This window comes from Salmo trutta, chromosome 17, assembly GCF_901001165.1.
Source record: "Salmo trutta chromosome 17, fSalTru1.1, whole genome shotgun sequence".
Taxonomy (NCBI): domain Eukaryota; kingdom Metazoa; phylum Chordata; class Actinopteri; order Salmoniformes; family Salmonidae; genus Salmo; species Salmo trutta.
This window is the reverse complement of record NC_042973.1, coordinates 43,926,071-43,948,052: the sequence shown is the minus strand read 5'-3', so window position 1 is coordinate 43,948,052 and position 21,982 is coordinate 43,926,071. Positions and strand designations below refer to the sequence as shown.

The following is a 21,982-nucleotide window of genomic DNA, read 5'->3' as shown; positions in this document are numbered from 1 at the left end:
AATTTCAGGCATCTTCAAACTTTCTTTGCTTCAGTGGAGGTATTGTCCACAAGCTGTGGCTTGAAATGGACTCCTAGGATAGTCATGTTTTATGTTCTCGTTAAGATATTGCAAAAGACTGTTTCAGCATGAAAAGTATGCACGCCTCACATTACATGCACACTATAGCATTACGTTTTATGACTGACATTGTCAGTATACTGATGATAAACTAGTCCTCAGATGACTTTTTTTTTTTATTACAAAAATGCCTCGAGATTTTGCAAGACGAAAAGGGACTTTAATCCATGAAACAACGCTGAGCACAGATATAACACACTCACCACTCCATAAGCAACAGTGTCACTGTAGGTTCTCATCTCAGAGTAGATGTTGGCCAAGAACCACCTGAAAGATTTACACTGCAGTCTGTTCCTCAAAGCCTTCCTCTCCGTGAGGTCCCCTATGTCAATCCCGGAGTCCTAGAAAGAGACACATGGATACCCACATGACAATTTTTAATAAAACATTATTTTTTTTACATAGAACATTTATGGAATACACATTTAGACTGAAATGACTCGGGCCTGGAGTTTTCCTGGTCGGGGTCGCATTTTCAGGAATAACTCAGGAGGCTATGGTCTTTACCTGTGGAGGAATGTTCCAGGCCATGTAAACGTGGTTCTTGTATTCGTCCATCCACACCTCGGCCACCCTCAGCGCATTCCGCCGCACATGAGCAGTCAGATCTTGAGTGTAGGGCTTGTGAGCACGCTCGATATGGGCTATCCGAGAACAGGGCAGGACCTCCACACTGCCCCCACACTGCCATACCTGAAGTTACACACACAAAAATGGTCCAAATAAAATATTTAAAAAAAAATAGGTAGGAAGCTGAGTTCTAGCCCTGGAAGTGTTCAGAGCTCAGTAGTACACATAGGGTTAGATACAAGGAGGAAGTCAGTAACCAGATTTCCATCCTTTTTATGCAAGTAAAGTACATGTCGGATAAAAATATGTTACGACAGGCCTGAAGGAAACAGCAAATCTGTCGGTAAACTTTTTGTGTCATTAAAATGTATTATGTAAATGCCTTTATGCGCAAATATTGATATAATAACCATCATAGCACAGAAAACTTGGAGTCACGCGATGATATGTTGTGTGTTCCTCCCACTACGACTCGGGAAAGCATGCAGTTTGTTAGGCTACAGATGAAATAAGTTATGATAAACTTCACAGGGTGGGAAAATGCGCATATTGTTTTCATGCGGATTTTAGAATATTCACTTGAAACTTTGTCGCCAAATGGATAGAAACCTAGCTAGTGTCAGTAAATTACCTGTGACATATTGTCTGCCACGTCTCACTCAAATCAGACAACAGTAGTGCTACCGCACCTCATAGTATGAACGCTTTTAAGTGCACAACCGTCTCCAAATGCCTTTTACGAATCACCATATTTTGTAAAGCGACTTACTGTACAGAGTTATGAGGAGCTTTTATTTAGCATACAATGTATACTGTGTAATATCAGCCTTTGTGTGTTTGTATGTTTATTTCGCCCACCCACTGTACTCTTGCTGACTAGAGCCCTCAAGAACTCTTTTTTCTTCTCTCAGAGGAAAATCCATCTTATGGGGATTATAAAATGGGGCACATGCCTACTATTTTGGACTGGAGACAACTATCTGCAGACAACATTACACCTGGCTGTGGAAGGTATGACGAATAGTGGCTGAGACTAGAAATATATTAGTTCTGAGTGCTGAATAGTTTTTAACGGACGTTCATTGTCAAACTAAACACACAACTTGGTCAGGAGCTCAAAGGAAAAATGTGCTAATTGAGATGTTGAGTGTGGGCTAACTAACAAATGCATTGTAAATTGCAAAGTCTGCCTGCTGAGATAAAATGCTAAAATAATCAAGTGGCAGTAAATAAAACAAACATAATGAAGATAGATCTATAAATAAAGTATTTATTAAAAGCACAGCATGTGGTTATTGGGTACCAGGGAGGAAGAATCTGTAGAAAAACAGAAAAATCCCATCCCTTGTTTTGGCGGGCCTAAATACAACTATTCATTAAGGGGGATGTAATGCCCAGTGGACAGATGTGCAGTTCCTGATTCTGTCAAGAAAATGCCTCATTTATATAATAACTGACAACAACACTGATGATCCATGACTGGATGTCTGTTAACTGCAACAGAGGTGATTACGAAAGCGCTCGCGCACATAGGTCCTGTTAAGAGAGCGCAGATAAGCCATTCCATAGAGGATTTCAAGTTGGCCACACACTCAACTCAACACTAAAATCGGTCGGTCCTTGAACTTTTGCCGTACTGTATTGAAAAATCACTCCAGCATACTTATCTTTATGCTCCACCGATTCAATGGATTTCTATACCATCATTTCAGTCAATAGGATTATATAGACAGTCCTCAAACCTTTGCCATATTTCCACACAATAAGTATTTCCCATTCAGCCAGGTCCCTAATGCAATACAGTTGCTAGAGAGCACATTTCTCCCTCTGGCAAGATGAAGTTAGCCAATCAGAAAAGCTACTGGAAGATACAGTCTGTGGAGTGACAGCTTGAACCACCGCTGATCTGACCCATGATCAGTATATTAACACCCAGTCTTGAAGGGATTTTTGACACCTACCAAAGAGTAGGCTGCTCCCTTCCCTCCTGATGCCACAGGACCACAAAGCTGCAAGGGGAAGGAGGCACAAATACCCCCACAAGACGCACTGTGTAGGTCTCACTAATGTGGAGTGTGCATGTATGTCCCATAGTAATTTCTAAGGGTTCGTTTGATGTACTTTTAGCTCTTTGGAAGTGTGCAAGTCGCTGAGCTGGTTGAGTTTCAAGCTTGCTATGGGGGGGTTCCCTAGCACACTGCAGCTCCTCCCATGGCCCATCTGGAGGAGGGCTGAGCTGACTGGCTGTATCGTCCAGCAACAGACAGCAGTGCAGCAGGGACTCACACAGCAGCAGATCGTTACACACACTAATGAGTCCAAGAGTCCTCAATATAGGCCAAATACTAAATTGATATTCCGGGTTTGTACGTAACTCAGGTTTTTGTGTAAATTATTGTTACAGGTTTTGGTTTTTCCATTTATATTTCGAGGTTGGACCTCAGGATGTTGGGTGCACCGATTGGCGTCACCTCATTAGTATGTGTTACACCTGTGCGGGCTTGTCATCTCGTTAGTCAGAAGGCATTTCACCTGTGCTGGCACAGGGGATATTTAAGAGCAGGTGGCACATGGCCAGTTGGCTTGAGAGATGTAGAGGGTTAACACCTTTAATTGGCTCGCTCTATTTTGATTTCTAAAAAAAAAAACAATCATTTATATTTTCATCCCTGTTTTTGTTTTGCTCAACTTTTTGGTTTGCTTCCTGTTAAGTTTTGGTTGCTGTTATTGACTCTTAGCATAGATGTCAATGGGGGACCGATCTCAAGTTAGGACTTGGCATATTACTGAGCTGATTATAATTATTTTGCACTCCACTCACCCTGATGCCAAGCTCCACATTCTCTCCACCATAGACCTCCATTCCCTCATCCAATAGGCCAATCTCCTCAAAGTACTTCCTGTCCACCACAAAACAGCCAATAAGAGCTGGGCTCCTGGTACAAAGAAGTCAAAAGAGAGAAACAGTCAATTATGCACTGTGGTTGTATGAACTACTTCCTAGTACTTTCTAGCGTATTTGTAACACCTCTGAGCTCAGCTGGAGACTTTCCACATTTGATTTCTTGATATGTTTTCAATAATAAACCTGCAAGGTTGTTTGCCTATTTCTTTTTTTTTGTCGTCAAGAATGAGGATTAACGGCTGTCTAAAAACAACCAGGAGAAAGAAAACAAGAGCTTTGATCTACATCAAACTGATGCAACAGGATTGCACACGTTCTTACTGGTTCTGTTATTAAAATGAGAAAAAAGAAGGAACCCGCATACTGCTCGATAGTATCAATGCTCTTTAATCAGCTTTACGTATGGGCCTCACGGCCTCCGTCAGAGCTTTTCTGTTATTAAAATAAAATAAGCCACAGACACAACATTGTGTGGATCTCAATGCAACACAGTGCCTGTGAAATAGCACAAGACAACTGTTGATTCCTAAGTCTTTGCTGACAGTGACCTGATGGGGGCGGTGTGGTTGTACTGGGTCCACCAGGCTTTGGGCGGGTTCAGGTAGCGACACCACAGCTCCCAGTCGAAGCCCTGAGCAGACAGCGGATACTCCTCGATCTCAAACGTGTCATACTTGATGTTGTCAAACGACGGCGAGACGATGCGCGTTCTGTCTTCCTTGATCCTGAGAAGAATGGGCTCGGCCCTGTAGGGAAGACAAGGCATAGTGGGACATTGTGTTGCTGTGAGATAAATTTGGTGTCTTTTTCAATGAAAACAATATGGAGGGGGAACACAAGCACTTCCTTAACATCACAGAAGATATGGGGAAACAGTGGGAATGAGGGTCTTTCATCCTGACCACTAATTGTTAATGGCTCATTACGGAATCTCGGCCTATGGCTATAGCGTCCAGTATCCCGGGCCACACCCAGAATATTAACCCGATTCGGAGTTTGAGATATGTTGATTTGGTGAGGGAAACAAATGAGGTTGGATAAATATGGCCATGTATTGTATGTCAGATCACAATCCAGACATGCGTAAAAGCCACAGCTAAGGAAATACACTTCTTATCACAACATTGAGTGCCTAGTGAAAGTTTGGGCTGCCTTTAATAAAAAAGAAAAGAAAAAAGGGATTCAATTAGATTTTATCCCTACAGATCTACACAACCTACTCCATATTTCCAAAGTGAAAGAAAATTGTACAACACCCCACCCCCCCATGTCCTGATTGCATATGTCTTTTGGCACTTTTGGCAGCCATTACAGCTGTGAATAATTTATACTGAATAAAAATAAAACGCCACATGCAACAATTTTACTGAGTTACAGTTCATATAAAAGGAAATCAGTCAATTGAAATAAATTCATTAGGCCCTAATCTATGGATTTCACATGACCGGGCAGGGGCACAGCCATGGGTGGGCCTGGGAGGGCATAGGCCCACCCACCGGGGAGCCAGGCCCAGCTAATCATAATGAGTTTTTCTACACAAAAGCCTTTATTAAAGACAGAAATACTCCTCAGTTTCATCAGCTGTCTGGGTGGCTGGCTTCAGACAATCCCGCCGGTAAAGAAGCCGGAAGTGGAGGTCCTGGGCTGGCATGGTTACACATGGTCTGTGTGTGAGGCCGGTTGGACGTACTGCCAAATTCTCTAAAACGACATTGGAGGCGGCTTATGGTAGAGAAAGGAACATTCAAGTTCTGAAAAACAGCTCTGGTGGACATTCCTGCAGTCAGCATGCCAATTGCACGCTCCCTCAAAACTTGAGACATCTGTGGCATTGTGTTGTCTTACAAAACTGCACATTTCAGTGGCCTTTCATTGTCCCCAGCACAAGGTGCACCTGTGTAATGGTCATGCTGTTTAATCAGCTCCTTGATATTCCACAACTGTCAGGTGGATGGATTGTCTTGGCAAAGGAGAAATGCTCACTAACAGGGATGTAAACATATTTGTGAACTAAATTTGAGAGAAATAAGCTTTTTGTGCATTAAGAATATTTCTGGCATCTTTTATTTCAGCTCATGAAACCAACACTTTACATTGAGTTTATATTTTTGTTCAGTATATAAGATTCTACCAACTTTGCACAACACTTAAAGCAACATACTGTATTATCCATAGTTTTTGGCAAAATTGCTCAAGCTCAGTAAATTTGGTTGGGAATCTATTGTGGTGGCAGCATCATGTTATGGGTATGCTTGTCACCGGGAGGGACTGGGTTTGTCAGGATCAAAAGAAATATGAAAGAAGCAAAGCCCAGGTAAAAAGTTACGAGCATTGTCTTCTGAAAACCTAACACTGTAATAGTTTTATTTTTTAAAACGGGACAATTACACACATTTTAATGCCAAAGACAAACCAGAATGGCTTTCCGAGAGGTGGTGAGTGTTCCTAAATGGTCCAGTCTCAGTCCTAACTTAAACCTGCTTGAAAATCAGAAAGGTTTGAATTTTCTTATCCATACATTTTTGCATTTTAACAGATGCTTTTTATTCAGAGTGACAAAGTAGTGAGTGCATACATTTTCATACTTTTTTATAGTTCTGGTCCCCTATGGGAATCAAACACACAACCCTGGCGTTGCAAGCACTATATATATATATATATATATATCAACCAACTGAGCCACACGGAACCAATCAATGATTCCCAATCAAATTTACTGAGCTTGAGCAATGTTAATAAAAATGTATGGATATATGTTACCCTAATAAGAGTTGTGCAAGGTTGGTAAAATTGTATTAAAAATGATTCACAGTTATGGTCATGGCTGCCAAAGATGCTTCACCAATTAACTCTGGATGTTAAGACATATGCAATCAATACATATTTGGTTTTTTATTCATTTGTAAAATGTTCTATAAAATGTTTATTAGTTTGAAAATCTAATTTAATCTGTGAACAGATGCATATATCTATTCCCAGTCATGTGAAATCAATAGTGTCGGGCCTAATTTATTTCATTAATTTGACTGATTTCCTTATATGAACTGTAACTCAGTAAAATCTTAGAAATTGTTGCATTTATATTTTTGTTCAGTGTCGTTCTACTCACTAAAAAGTCATTTGAAGTCTTCTACATGGGTGTTTTGAGTTTTCCATTATAGACTAGATAGACAGAAAATCTGTTGCTGAATGGCACTTAACTGGTATTAGACAAAATGTGCACCGTTTCTGATAATTTAATGTAGAATAGAGTGATGTGATAAATAAATATAGCAGTCAGTCACCCTCTTGTTTAACGACAGCCATTTTTCAATCAATCATTCAAAATAAAAACGTTAGAGCTCCACAAAATCGTATGGAATGACAGGTCATCAGCAGCCATCACAAATAGCGTCAGCCTTGTTCTATATAAAAGGCCTCAGATCAACGTTAAAATGAATAGCCAACATGTTTTGTGTGCATAAAAGACAAGCTGAGAGCCTCATGCGCTCTCCTTTTCAGGCACTGCCGTCGCATTGAGCCAAATGATTTCATTAGTCGAAGACACACAAATCTGGTAGCTCAGAAGACCGAGAAGGCCTCTGAAATGTCTGTTCTGAGAGCTGTGCCAAAGCACCTCAGGAGTTTTTTGGGATTGAGCCCGGGCTCTTCAGAGATATACGTGTCGGTCGGTCGACCTGTCAAGCTGTGGAGAGAATGATTAACAGACACGTACACTCTGTCAGACGACAGAAAGCCCCGTTTCACTACATTGCCATGAACAACACATCTCAACTCCAGTCAGCAGTACGTCAACCCTTTGAGCACTCCAGCGCTGAGGGCAGTCACATATATTATTCTGACATCCCTCATCTAATCACAGTTCTGTAATAGCTCTATTAAGTAATTACTGAGAAAATGCAGCACATATCAATTATACCGCACATACAGCAAAGATAATAACTAGACATGAAATGTTTTAAGCTGTTGTATAGATTGGAACATACACGTGGAATTCCAGTCCCTTACCATCCAATGTTAAACTCCACGTGGGCATCGAACAGGGCAACGATGGGGGCGCTGGCGGCCCTCCACCCACTGACTCTGGAGCGGATCAGCCCCTCCTGCTTGTCGTGGCGGACCACCTTGATGAAGTCTGGCCGCTGGGAGTTGGTTTCCTTCACAAAGTTCTGCAGGTTCTCCTTCAGCTCAGCTATAGAAACATTCATAGACAGTACAGAAAGAGAAAATGGAGAGACATTTTATAGAGTCTGTCTGACCTTAACAAAGAACCACAGTGGCTGAAACATTGTTGAATACAACAAAGGGAAGCCTTGAAACAGCGTGCAGGTATTTCTCATTATGTCAAATCAAATTTTATTGGTCACATACATGTGTTTAGCAGATGTTATTGTGAGTGTAGCGAAATGCTTGTGTTTCTAGCTTCAACAGTGCAGTAATATCTAACAATTTCACAACAATAAACACAATACACACAAATCTAAGTAAAGGAATGGAATTAAGAATATATAAATATTTGGATGAGCAATGTCAGAGAGTCAGACAAAGATACAGTAGAATAGAATGTCTTATAATATCCTGCACCAGTGAAATCTGCTGAAGGCATGTACCTTGGACTATCGACTTTAGCCACACAATTGAAAAGTACTTTACAGTCCCAAATTCTATTTGTGAAGGGGATTTCAAATAATATTGCGGTTGGGATTATTGATGTCTATCAGCATCGTCTGGTTGAAGGAAGTCAATTCTGCTTTCCCACAAGCTCCATCTGCCACCTGTTTGTTTTCATTTGCTAAGTGGTCGTGGCAGTGTCTCACCATGGCAACCAGATGGAGTGATTGGGACATGAAGGGCGAGGACCGGACATCAATGTCTGTTTTCATTACAGTGGTGTTGGAGTTCATGGGAAAATGGCTTTCAGACATGTTCTGGATGGCAATATTGATCATACAACCATGGATATTAATAGTGATAGTTAGCGGTAAAAATACAGTAATTTCACTTTTTTTTTAAGGAAGAAAAGGTTCTCCCCAATTTCGTGGTATCCAATTGGTAGTTACAGTCTTGTCCGTACGGGAGTAGCAGCAATCAGACTCGGGAGAGGCGAAGGTTGAGAGCCGTGCGTCCTCCGAAACACAACCCAACCAAGCCGCACTGCTTCTTGACAATGTCCACTTAACCCAGAAGCCAGCCGCAACCACAACCGTGTCAGCGTGCACTGTGCCCGGCCTGCCACAGGAGTCGCTAGTGCGCGATGGGACAAGGACATCCCTGCCAGCCGAACCCTCCCCTAACCCGGACGACGCTGGGCCAATCGTGCGCCGCCCCATGGGTCTCCCGGGTGCAGCCGGCTGCGACAGAGCCTGGACACGAACCCAGAATGTCTGGTGGCACAGCTAGCACTGCGATGCAGTACCTTAGACCACTGCGCCACTCGGGAGGCCCACAGTCATTTAACTTCTTAAGAAATGAAAAGGACAAATAAAAGGACTAAGGTCGATTTGGTTACTGGGATTGTCATGGGAAGTAATCCCAGCTGACACTATGAGACACCCCACACAGGATGGAGAGCCGTTAGCCAGACTCCTGAAACTGTACAGAATGGGGAGAGTCACATTATTCAAAGTGAGCCAACTGCCAAGGAATTAATTAGAATACCAATGGCCACAAAGGAAACTTTTACAGCTTCATTTCCACTCTCGACAATACCCTGCATCTCAGCTATTCAGCTCCGTTTTCAGACAATTTACATTACAGAAGCGCCTCTCTTTTTAATGTAATGATTCAACATTTACATCCTGAAATAGGAGTCCTCAATAAAAATATACATTCAAAAGAAGTCTTCTTTTTTTTTTAAATCCCTCTGCCGGACTCTTTTGACCATTTGTCATCAACAGATATGTTTAGTAAAGTATGCAGCTAAAAACACCTTCATATGAAATGATCAGTCTAGGTAAAATAGAGCCTTTAAAATCGTCTCACTTCCCTCTGGCTCTATAGCTGATCAACATGCAGATCTGTCCTGCTGAAATAACTAGGCTAACAAATAACTTAATTCGGAGCCGTGTGAAAGTAATCCATTAAATTGGCAGGCAACGCCAGCGCATTTTTTAAAGATATTGTGAATGTGTATGGAGTAAGATACATTTCATGAGTTTATTACCAGTAATAAGATTATAGAGAAACTCCTGATGCACTGTCGGTCCTCAAGAATGTCAAGTGTGAATGGATATACAGTGCTTTCAGAAAGTATTCACACCCCTTGACTTTTCCCACATTTTGTGTTACTTCCTGGATTTAGAAGTGATTTAATTTAAGATAGTAAGCAGTCTGAATGGATTCCTGTATACAATGCAGTGTGTATACTTTGTAGGCTACATTTAGTAGGAATATAGGAGTTACCCGACTTGCCTAGTTAAATAAAGGTTAAATAAAAAAAATACAGGAGTTACCATTGTTGCTGTTGTCGTCGACCAGGATGATCTCCTTGAGGAGGTGGGAGGGAGTCCTGTTCATGGCTGTGTGGATGGAGCGCAGGATGACCGACAGGGCCTCATTCACAAAGATAAATATGATACTTACTTGTGGGAGATTGGTGGGGTACGACATGTTTCTGCACCTGAGGAGAAACAGCAAACAGACAAGATATGAACAAGAAACTTTGTTTTTTTATGGACAATGAAAAAGGAACCAACAAAAGAGTCAAAGGTCATGTACCCATCAGGTCTGAGGTCTGGGATGGGTCTGGCCAGAGAGAGGCGGTCACTGAGGTAACCGTTGTAGCCATAGTACTGGAACTTCTTCAGCGCCACACGACGACTCTCAGGACCTAGGTCATGACCCCAGCGGACAAACAGGGAGGAGTCTGAGAGGGACTCCCCTACTTTTTCATCACTACCCTTCTGAGGCACCTCTGTAGGCGAGAGTGAGAGAAAGGAGAGTGGTGAAATGGTGTGTGCCTGGGCTATAGAAATAATAATGTTTACATTCATGCCGCATACTGCAGCTTACATGAAAAAGATTTATACCAGTGGGGAAAAAGTCACTGTATTCAGCATGATCACATACTGTAGCAGGCACACTTCCTGGAATTTATTAGCATTTGAATTGATCCATCTAAAACGCTGCAATGTGTTACTGCAGCCTTGGACTACTCATACCAGTCTTGCATATTCCTACTTTTCCTGTGGTTTACTGAAAGCAGCAAAACAAAAAACAGGTTAGTCCTACTAGATCACATTGTCTGGACAAGACAATCGTTTCTTCTTCACTCAACACCAGTATTGCGAGCTTGAAAGAACGCAACGCAACGGAATGTTCCTAAGTTATTTATGATGCCGGGAAATGTCCTCACAAACCACAGCGAGTGATGAAGGACTCGGTGCAGGTAATTACTGAATGCTAATTGTCAGCCAAGGTTATTTAATTATAACCCCTGCATTGCACTCTCTCTCAGCACTAACTATGTCGGCCACGACTGGGATCCCAACATTTGCTAGAACTTCATCTGAGGAGGAGGATGTTGACATGAAGGGCTCGGCCACACAGGGGCTCCTCACAGCACCATAACACTCAGATCCTGATCAAATGTATATTTCTATGGATAGGTGTGGTTTTGGGTTAATATCCAATGACAATGTCTCTTTGATAGAATTGGAGCCTGAATCAATAATCTTTCGCACACAGTGTTAAATTAATTTATATGGAGTCAGATAATCAATATTTACATAGAGGCTTTACGGATAACAAAAAATCAAGAGTTACAAAGAAAAAGCCATATATCAGACTGGCCAATAAAAAAAAAAGATGGACAAAAGAACACATACACTGGACAGAGGAACTCTGTCTAGAAGGCCAGCATCCCGGAGTTGCCTCTTTACTGTTGATGTTGAGACTGGTGTTTTGCGGGTACTATTTAATGAAGTTGAGGACTTGTGGGGCGTCTGTTTCTCAAAACTAGACACTAATGTACTTGTCCTTTTGCTCAGGTTGTGCACCGGGGCCTCCCACTCCTCATTCTATTCTGGTTCGAGCCAGTTTGCGCCGTTCTGTGAAGGGAGTAGTACACAGCGTTGTACGAGATCTTCAGTTTCTTGGCCATTTCTCGCATGGAATAGCCTTCATTTCTGAGAACAAGAACAGACTGACGAGTTTCAGAAGAAAGTTCTTTGTTTCTGGCCATTTTGAGCCTGTAATTGAACCCACAAATGTTGATGCTCCAGATACTCAAGTAGTCTAAAGAAGGCCAGTTATATTGCTTTTTAAAAATCAGCACAATTTTCAGCTGTGCTAACATAATTGTAAAAGGGTTTTCTAATAATCAATTAGCTAAGCCAAGTGTATCATTTTAAAGGGCTAACAACGTGTCATTGGAACACAGGAGTGATGGTTGCTGATAATGGGACTCTGTACGCCAATGTACAGTTGAAGTCGGAAGTTTACATACAACTTGACCAAATACATTTAAACTCAGTTTCACAATTCCTGACATTTAATCCTGGTAAAAATTCCCTGTTTTAGGTCAGTTAGGATCACCACTTTATTTTAAGAATGTGAAATGTCAGAATAATAGTAGAGAGAATGATTTATTTCAGCTTGTATTTATTTTATCACATTCCCAGTGGGTCGGAAGTTTACATGCACTCAATTAGTATTTGGTAGCATTGCCTTTAAATTGTTTAACTTGGGTCAAACGTTTCAGGTAGCCTTCCACAAGCTTCCCACAATAAGTTGGGTGAATTTTGGCCCATTCCTTCTGACAGAGCTGGTGAAACTGAGTCAGGTTTGTAGGCCTCCTTGCTCGCACACGCTTTTTCAGTTCTGCCCACAAATCTTCTATAGGAGTGAGGTCAGGGCTTTGTGATGGCCACTCCAATTACTTGACTTTGTCCTTAAGCCATTTTGCCACAACTTTGGAAGCATGCTTGGGGTCATTGTCCATTTGGAAGGCCCATTTGCGACCAAGCTTTAACTTCCTGACGGATGTCTTGAGATGTTGCTTGAATATATCCACACTTTTCCATCCTCATGGTGCTATCTATTTTGTAAAGTGCACCAGTCCCTCCTGTAGCAAAGAACCCCCACAACATGATGCTGCCTCCCCCGTGCTTCACGGTTGGGATGGTGTTCTTTGGCTTGCAAGCGTCCCCCTTTTTCCTCCAAACATAACGATGGCCATTATGGCCAAACAGTTCTATTTTTGTTTCATCAGACCAGAAAACATTTCTCCAAAAAGTACGATATTTGTCCCCATGTGCAGTTGCAAACCATAGTCTGGCTTTTTTTATGGCGGTTTTGGAGCAGTGGCTTCTTCCTTGCTGAGCGGCCTCTCAGGTTGTCGATATACTGTGGATATAGATACTTTTGTACCCGTTTCCTGCAGCATCTTCACAAGATCCTTTGCCTTTCTTCTGGGATTGATTTTCACTTTTTGCACCAAAGTATGTTAATCTCTAAGAGACAGAACGCGTCTCCTTCCTGAGCGATATGATGGCTGCGTGGTCCCATGGTGTTTATTCTTGCGTACTATTGTTTGTACAGATGAACGTGGTACCTTCAGGCGTTTGGAAATTGCACCCATGGATGAACCAGACTTCTGGAAGTCTATCATTTTTTTCTGAAGTCTTGGCTGATTTCTTTTGATTTTCTCTTGATGTCAAGCAGAGGCACTGAGTTTGAAGGTAGGCCTTGAAATACATCCACAGGTACACCTCCAATTGACTCAAATTATGTTAATTAGCCTATCAGAAGCTTCTAAAGCCATGACCTCATTTTCTGGAATTTTCCAAGCTGTACCTAGTGTATGTAAACTTCTGACCCACTGGAATTGTGGTACAGTGAAATAATCTGTCTAAACAATTGTTGGAAAAATTACTTGTGTCATGCACGAAGTAGATGTCTTAATCAAACTATAGTTTGTTAACAAGAAATGTGCGGAGTGGTTGAAAATTGAGTTTTAATGTCTCCAACCAAAGCGTATGTAAACTTCCGTCTTCAACTGTAGATATACAGTGAGGGAAATAAGTATTTGACCCCCTCTCAAATCAGAAAGATTTCTGGCTCCTAGGTGTCTTTTATACAGGTAACAGGCTGAGATTAGGAGTGCACTCTTAAAGGGAGTTACCTGTATAAAAGACACCTGTCCACAGAAGCAATCGATCAATCAGATTCCAAACTCTCCACCATGGCCAAGACCAAAGAGCTCTCCAAGGATGTCAGGGACAAGATTGTAGACCTACACAAGGCTGGAATGGGCTACAAGACCATTGCCAAGCAGCTTGGTGAGAAGGTGACAACAGTTGGTGTGATTATTCGCAAATGGAAGAGAAACAAAAGAACTGTCGATCTCCCTCGGCCTGGGGCTCCATGCAAGATCTCACCTCGTGGAGTTGCAATGATCATGAGAACGGTGAGGAATCAGCCCAGAACTACACGGGAGGATCTTCTCAATGATCTCAAGGCAGCTGGGACCATAGTCACCAAGAAAACAATTGGTAACACACTACGCCGTGAAGGACTGAAATCCTGCAGCGCCCGCAAGGTCCCCCTGCTCAAGAAAGCACATATACATGCCCGTCTGAAGTTTGCCAATGAACATCTGAATGATTCAGAGAACAACTGGTGAAAGTGTTGTGGTCAGATGAGACCAAAATGGAGATCTTTGGCATCAACTCAACTCGCCGTGTTTGGAGGAAGAGGAGGAATGCTGCCTATGACCCCAAGAACACCATCTCCACCGTCAAACATGGAGGTGGAAACATTATGCTTTGGGGTTGTTTTTCTGCTAAGGGGACAGGACAACTTCACCGCATCAAAGATATGATGATGGACGGGGCCATGTACCGTCAAATCTTGGGTGAGAACCTCCTTCCCTCAGCCAGGGCATTGAAAATGGGTCGTGGATGGGTATTCCAGCATGACAATGACCCAAAACACACGGCCAAGGCAACAAAGGAGTGGCTCAAGAAGGACATTAAGGTCCTGGAGTGACCTAGCCAGTCTCCAGACCTTAATCCCATAGAAAATCTGTGGAGGGAGCTGAAGGTTTGAGTTGCCAAACGTCAGCCTTGAAACCTTAATGACTTGGAGAAGATCTGCAAAGAGGAGTGGGACAAAATCCCTCCTGAGATGTGTGCAAACCTGGTGGCCAACTACAAGAAACGTCTGACCTCTGATTGCCAACAAGGGTTTTGACACCAAGTACTAAGTCATGTTTTGCAGAGGGGTCAAATACTTATTTCCCTCATTAAAATGCAAATCATTTTATAACATTTGATATGCGTTTTTCTGGATTTTGTTGTTGTTATTCTGTCTCTCACTGTTCAAATAAACTACCATTAAAATGATAGACCAATCATTTCTTTGTCAGTGGGCAAACGTACAAAATCTGCAGGGGATCAAATACCTTTTTCCCCTCACTGTATAATAAAAAAAAGAAATCTGCTGTTTCCAGCTACAATAGTCATTTACAATGTCTATACTGTAATTCTGATCAATTTGATGTTATTTTAATGGACAAAAAAAAGTGCTTTCTTTCAAAAACAAGGAAATTTCTAAGTGACCCCGAACTTTTGAACGGTAGTGTGTGTGTGTGTGTGTGTGTGTGTGTGTGTGTGTGTGTGTGTGTGTGTGTGTGTGTGTGTGTATATATATATATATATATATATATATATATATGTATATACACACACACACACACACACACACACACACACACACACACACACACACACACACACACACACACACACACACACACACACACACACACCTCAATAAAATAAAGGGAACACTTAAACAACACAATGTAACTCCAAGTCAATCACACTTCTGTGAAATCAAACTGTCCACTTAGGAAGCAACACTGATTGACAATACATTTCACATGCTGTTGTGCAAATGGAATAGACAACAGGTGGAAATTATAGGCAATTAGCAAGACACCCCCAATAAAGGAGTGGTTCTGCAGGTGGTGACCACAGACCACGTCTCAGTTCCTATGCTTCCTGGCTGATGTTTTGGTCACTTTTGAATACTGCCGGTGCTTTCACTCTAGTGGTAGCATGAGACGGAGTCTACAACCCACAAGTGGCTCAGGTAGTGCAGCTCATCCAGGATGGCACATCAATGCGAGCTGTGGCAAGAAGGTTTGCAGTGTCTGTCAGCGTAGTGTCCAGAGCATGGAGGCGCTACCAGGAGACAGGCCAGTACATCAGGAGACGTGGAGGAGGCCGTAGGAGGGAAACAACCCAGCAGCAGGACCGCTACCTCCGCCTTTGTGCAAGGAGGTGCAGGAGGAGCACTACCAGAGCCCTGCAAAATGACCTCCAGCAGGCCACAAATGTGCATGTGTCTGCTTAAATGGTCAGAAACAGACTCCATGAGGGTGGTATGAGGGCCCGACGTCCACAGGTGGGGGTTGTGCTTACAGCCCAACACCATGCAGGACGTTTGGCATTTGCCAGAGAACACCAAGATTGGCAAATTCGCCACTGGCGCCCTGTGCTCTTCACAGATGAAAGCAGGTTCACACTGAGCACATGTGACAGACGTGACAGTCTGGAGACACCGTGGAGAACATTCTGCTGCCTGCAACATCCTCCAGCATGACCGGTTTGGCAGTGGGTCAGTCATGGTGTGGGGTGGCATTTCTTTGGGGGGGGCCGCACAGCCCTCCATGTGCTCGCCAGAGGTAGCCTGACTGCCATTAGGTACCGAGATGAGATCCTCAGAAACCTTGTGAGACCATATGCTGGTGCGGTTGGCCCTGGGTTCCTCCTAATGCAAGACAATGCTAGACCTCATGTGGCTGGAGTGTGTCAGCAATTCCTGCAAGAGGAAGGCATTGATGCTATGGACTGGCCCGCCCGTTCCCCAGACCTGAATCCAATTGAGCACATCATGTCTCGCTCCATCCACCAACGCCACATTGCACCACAGACTGTCCAGGAGTTGGCGGATGCTTTAGTCCAGGTCTGGGGGGAGATCCCTCAGGAGACCATCCGCCACCTCATCAGGAGCATGCCCAGGCGTTGTAGGGAGGTCATACAGGCACGTGGAGGCCACACACACTACTGAGCCTCATTTTGACTTGTTTTAAGGACATTACCTCAAAGTTGGATCAGCCTGTAGTGTGGTTTTCCACTTTAATTTTGAGTGCGACTCCAAATCCAGACCTCCATGGGTTGATAAATTGGATTTCCATTGATTATTTTTGTGTGATTGTGTTGTCAGCACATTCAACTATGTAAAGAAAAAAGTATTTAATAAGATTATTTCATTCAGATCTAGGATGTGTTGTTTAAGTATTCCCTTTATTTTTTTTTAGCAGTATATATATATATATATATATATATATATATATATATATATATATACACACACATACACACACACACACACACACACACACACACACACACATACATATACACACACACACAAATATATTTTAGGGGGTAGATCAGCTTTAATACCGCAGATGAATTGTGGCTTCCATCAAGGTAATTGTCTGCATCATTTCCAATCCTCCATTTTTTTATTGAATATTGTCAGTAAAAGATTGGGACATGTTCTCAATTTGAGACTATTTTTCAGCCTATTATTACCGATAGCATGCTGTGGAAATTACACTATAACATTTAAGCTGAGGTAAAATAAAATCTTCAGGCACCTATAGTAATTATTTCCTACTTTCCATTTGTGCAATAAGCAGTTTCCCCCGGAGTCTTGAAAACTGATGAGTGTAGTAAAGTCCTTGCGGCACAGAGAACAATGTTTGCCCACAACAGAAAACATGATTGTATTTTTGTGAAATAGTGAGTGCAAGATGTGCATCTAGTCTTGTGTATAACACAAATACCACAAGAAATCAAAAAACGGAATATTTCTATGGCAGGCATTCAAATCTTTTTCTCCATACTGTCAACAGTACGTCTATGGGAAATGGACTAGATTCCGTAGCTTTTCAATGCTTAATGAAGGTAAAGGAGATGTGTGATTTCCGCATGATGAGTTTCAGTATTAAATTATACAATCTGCTCAATCTTCAAGATGAAATAATTTGACACAATCCTATTTCCAGTAAATGTGTGTAATAATGTAAAGCTCAGAAAAAGTAATTGCCTCTCCACTTTGGTAATGGCATTCACTGTGTACTTGGAAGGAAAACAAAAAACACAGTTCAGTGTCTTTTTTCACCTCAAATTCATTAGCAGCCGTAATAGCAGGGTAAATGTTTACCGTGTGCTCTGGCCTGGCCTGGCCCCCACAACACAACACACCTCTGGGCCATAGTGGACCTCTGGTTAATCATGTGGAAAAGAGGAGCCGTCTAGGCACGTGTGAAGGTTTCAATAGACAGGAACGTTTTGGACTGGGAAAAGTAGCCACTTTGCGTGAGTCTTAAGTAATTTAGTAATGAAGTACAAATACAGTAATGAGATTATAGCTTGTCTCGGAGGCCTACTATGTAGGAGTCGGATTACCGTACTGCCTTAACGTTTTGGGGGTATGTATCCTCCCTCTGAACCTTGTACAGTACCCTTACCCCCTTAGATCACAGAGGCTAGAGTCTTTCATATATAGTGTCATTTGTTTAGGGTTGGGAGGTGGTGGGGGTTTGTGAGCTCCGGGGTACAGCCCAACGAGCTACTGCCACACTGATGTCATCATGGCAAACAGCAGGCTGAAGTGACCTTGCTGAGAAAACACTGGCTTGTTTTCAATGGTTTGCTCAGCTGGAGTAACACAATATAGAAAACACTCACAGTCTGTAGAGCTTCCTCCCACAGAGAGCGGCGAGGATGAACATGAATATGATCAGTGTAGGTAGAATTTATAGCTACATCATGATGAAACTCGGAAAAATGTAAAAGCATTTATGTTTTTATCTATTCATGAGAACACAGCACGTCACAAGGGCTTAGGTTATCATTAGATCAAACTTTGTGCCGCTTGCAATGGCAAGCAGGGAGGGAGTATTTTTACCATCCTTTTGTTACCATAACCAAATGGCAATGTCTTGATCCAGCACAAGAAAACTACATTATGCAGATGGTCTTGGACAACTGAGTTGCCAGAGAAATGTAGGAGGCGAGTTCCAGGTTGGTCATTTTACGAGGTCACTCTCTCATTAGAACACAACACTGGCTGACAGACCGACAGAGCTGTCTGGAGGGCATGTCTGTCTGTCTGTCTGTGTGTATGTGTGTATGAATCTACATGACCCCTATGAATTAAAAACAGTTGAATTCATGCTGCATTACATCAGAGCAAATACATCACTTCTGGGTTTGATGAAAGTTACAGATTGTAGTACAACTTTTATGTTAACATTTATTGGAGGCTTACACTGTCAGATTTGAGTTTAATGATTTTTTTTACAAAGTCAAATTTTGGGGGGGATAACTATATGTTTCCAAGTCAATGGGCCTAGGGCAATTCCACAGGTGCTCAGTGGGTGAGGATGCTGGTTACAGTAAATGGAAAGAACGGGGGCTTATGGGTAAGTGTCAGTAAGAGCTGGGAGAGAGAGGCAGGGGTTGTCCAGAACTCAAAAAGAGAAAGAAATCAGTTATGAGCTGAACATAACAGTATACCAGTGGAATGGAGGACTATAGAGCTGAACATAACAGTATACCAGTGGAATGGAGGACTATAGTACTGAACATAACAGTATACCAGTGGAATGGAGGACTATAGTACTGAACATAACAGTATACCAGTGGAATGGAGGACTATAGTACTGAACATAACAGTATACCAGTGGAATGGAGGACTATAGTACTGAACATAACAGTATACCAGTGGAATGGAGGACTATAGTACTGAACATAACAGTATACCAGTGGAATGGAGGACTATAGTACTGAACATAACAGTATACCAGTGGAATGGAGGACTATAGTACTGAACATAACAGTATACCAGTGGAATGGAGGACTATAGTACTGAACATAACAGTATACCAGTGGAATGGAGGACTATAGTACTGAACATAACAGTATACCAGTGGAATGGAGGACTATAGTACTGAACATAACAGTATACCAGTGGAATGGAGGACTATAGAGCTGAACATAACAGTATACCAGTGGAATGGAGGATTGTAGCAGGTGACCCAACTGTGGTTTGTGACTACTATGATTTCCTATTGTATCCAATTCAGTTGCAGTAATACGTGTACTGTATGTAAATACACTGTGTACAAAACATTAAAAACACCTTCCTAATAATGAGTTGCATTCCCCTCCCCCTTCTCTTTGCCTGGTTGTCCTTTGGGTGGTGGACCATTCTTGATACACAAGGGAAACTGTTGAGCGTGAAAAACCCAGCAGGGTTGCAGTTCGAGACACACTGAAACAGGCGCGCCTGACACCTACTACCATCCCCCGTTCAAAGACAAATCTTTTGTCTTGCCCATTCACCCTCTGAATGGCACACACACACAATCCATGTCTCAATTGTCTCAAGGCTTAACAATCCTTCTTTAACCTGTCTCCTGCCCTTCATCTACACTGACTGAAGTGGATTTAACAAGTGACATCAATGAGGGATCATGGCGCTCACCTGGTCAGTCTCATGGAAAGAGCTGGTGTTCCTAATGTTTTGTACACTCAGTGTGTACTGTAAGTGTTGATATTAGTTGGCAGGGGTCTTTATGTCAACACTGTGTTTTGATGCATTTCTGATACCTTTTAAGACTTTTTCTGGTAGATGTTTTCTAAGACTCCTTTTCCATCTGTTTATCCAGAAATCAAAGCCTTTACTTATGCCTCAGTTTTAAGATGAAAATGGTTCAAATGTTTTACCTATGCCTTCATTTCCCAAAAAAATAGAGTCGTACCTTTAAATTTGATAAGCGCCTATGAACCTCACACGTTAGTGCTCATGGGTCCTTTTCTATGGAAATGCACCCTACAATCATCTGCAGTGCATTCGGAAAGTATTCAAACCCCTTGACTTTTTCCACATTTTGTAACAGCCTCATTCTAAAATGAATCAATCTACACACCCCGTAATGACAAAGTGAAAAGAGGTTATTAGAATTTTTTGCAAATTTATAAAAACAAAATACTTATTTACATAACTATTCAAACCCTTTCTGCTGAGACTCGAAATTGAGCTCAGGTGCATCCTGTTTCCATTGATCATCCTTGGATATGTTTCTAAACTTCATTGGAGTCTACCTGTGGTAAATTCAATTGATTGCACATGATTTGGAAAGGCACATACCTGTCTCTATAAAAAAGGTCCCACAGCTGACAGTGCATGTCAGAGCAAAAACCCAAGCCATGAGGTCGAAGGAATTGTCCGTAGAGCTCCGAGACAGGATTGTGTCGAGACATAAAATCTGGGGAAAGAGTACCAAAACATTTCTGCAGCATTGAATGTCCCAAAGAACACAGTGGCCTCCATCATTCTTAAATGAAAATAAGTTTGGAACCACCAAGACTCTTCCTAGAGCTGTCCGCCTGGCCAAACTGAGCAATCGGGGGAGAAGTGCTTTGGTCAGGGAGGTGACCAAGAACCCGATGATCACTTACAGAGCTCATCTGTTGAGATGGGAGAACCTTCCAGAAGGACAACCATCTTTGCAGCACTCCACCAATCAGGCCTTTCTAGTAGAGTGGGCAGATGGAAGCCACTCCTCAGTAAAAGGCAAATAACAGCCCGCTTGGAGTTTGCCAAAAGGCACCTAAAGACTCTCAGAGCATGAGAAACAAGATTCTCTGGTCTGATGAAACCAAGATCAAACGCTTTGGCCTGAATGCCAAGTGTTACTTCTGAAGGAAACCTGGCACCATCCCTACGGTGAAGCATCATGTTGTGGGGATGTTTTTCAGCGGCAGGGACTGGAAGACTAGTCAGGATCGAGGGAAAGATGAACGGAGCAAAGTACAGCGAGATACTTGTAACCTGCTCAGGACCTCATACTGGGTTGACCACCTTCCAACAGGACAACGACCCTAAGCACACAGACAATGCAGGAGTGGCTTTGGGACAAGTCTCTGAATGTCCTTGAGTGGCCCAGCCGGAGCCCAGACTTGAACATCTCTGGAGAGACCTACAAATAGCTGACTCTCTCCATCCAACCAGACAGCAAGAAGAATGGGATAAACTCCCCAAATACAGGTGTGCCAAGCTTGTAGCGTCATACCCAAGACGACTTGATGCTGTAATCACTGCCAAAGGTGCTTCAACAAATTACTGAGTAAAGGGTCTGAATACTTATGTAAATGTGTTACTTCCTGGTATTATTTTGTTATAAATTTGCTTTGTCATTATGGGGTATTGTGTGTAGATTGATGAGGGGAAAAAACATTTTAAAATTAATTAATGCTGTAACGAAACAAAACGTGGAAAAAGTCAAGGGGTCTGAATACT

The 21,982-nt window shown here is 42.4% G+C and overlaps 1 protein-coding gene across 3 annotated transcripts in view; it reads right to left on the bottom strand.

Annotated features, from left to right (window-relative positions):
• The window catches only part of LOC115152252 (polypeptide N-acetylgalactosaminyltransferase 18), a 91,786-nt gene that overhangs the window by 49,045 nt on the left and 20,759 nt on the right, over positions 1-21,982 (bottom strand). For all 3 annotated transcript variants that reach the window (XM_029696921.1, XM_029696922.1, XM_029696920.1), the window contains exons 2-8: positions 10,313-10,508; positions 10,048-10,214; positions 7,604-7,787; positions 4,144-4,341; positions 3,512-3,626; positions 628-813; positions 324-461 (exon numbers count right to left, since the gene is read on the bottom strand). In XM_029696921.1, the coding sequence (XP_029552781.1) occupies positions 324-461; positions 628-813; positions 3,512-3,626; positions 4,144-4,341; positions 7,604-7,787; positions 10,048-10,214; positions 10,313-10,508 (1,184 nt within the window). The remainder of the gene's footprint in view (positions 1-323; positions 462-627; positions 814-3,511; positions 3,627-4,143; positions 4,342-7,603; positions 7,788-10,047; positions 10,215-10,312; positions 10,509-21,982) is intronic.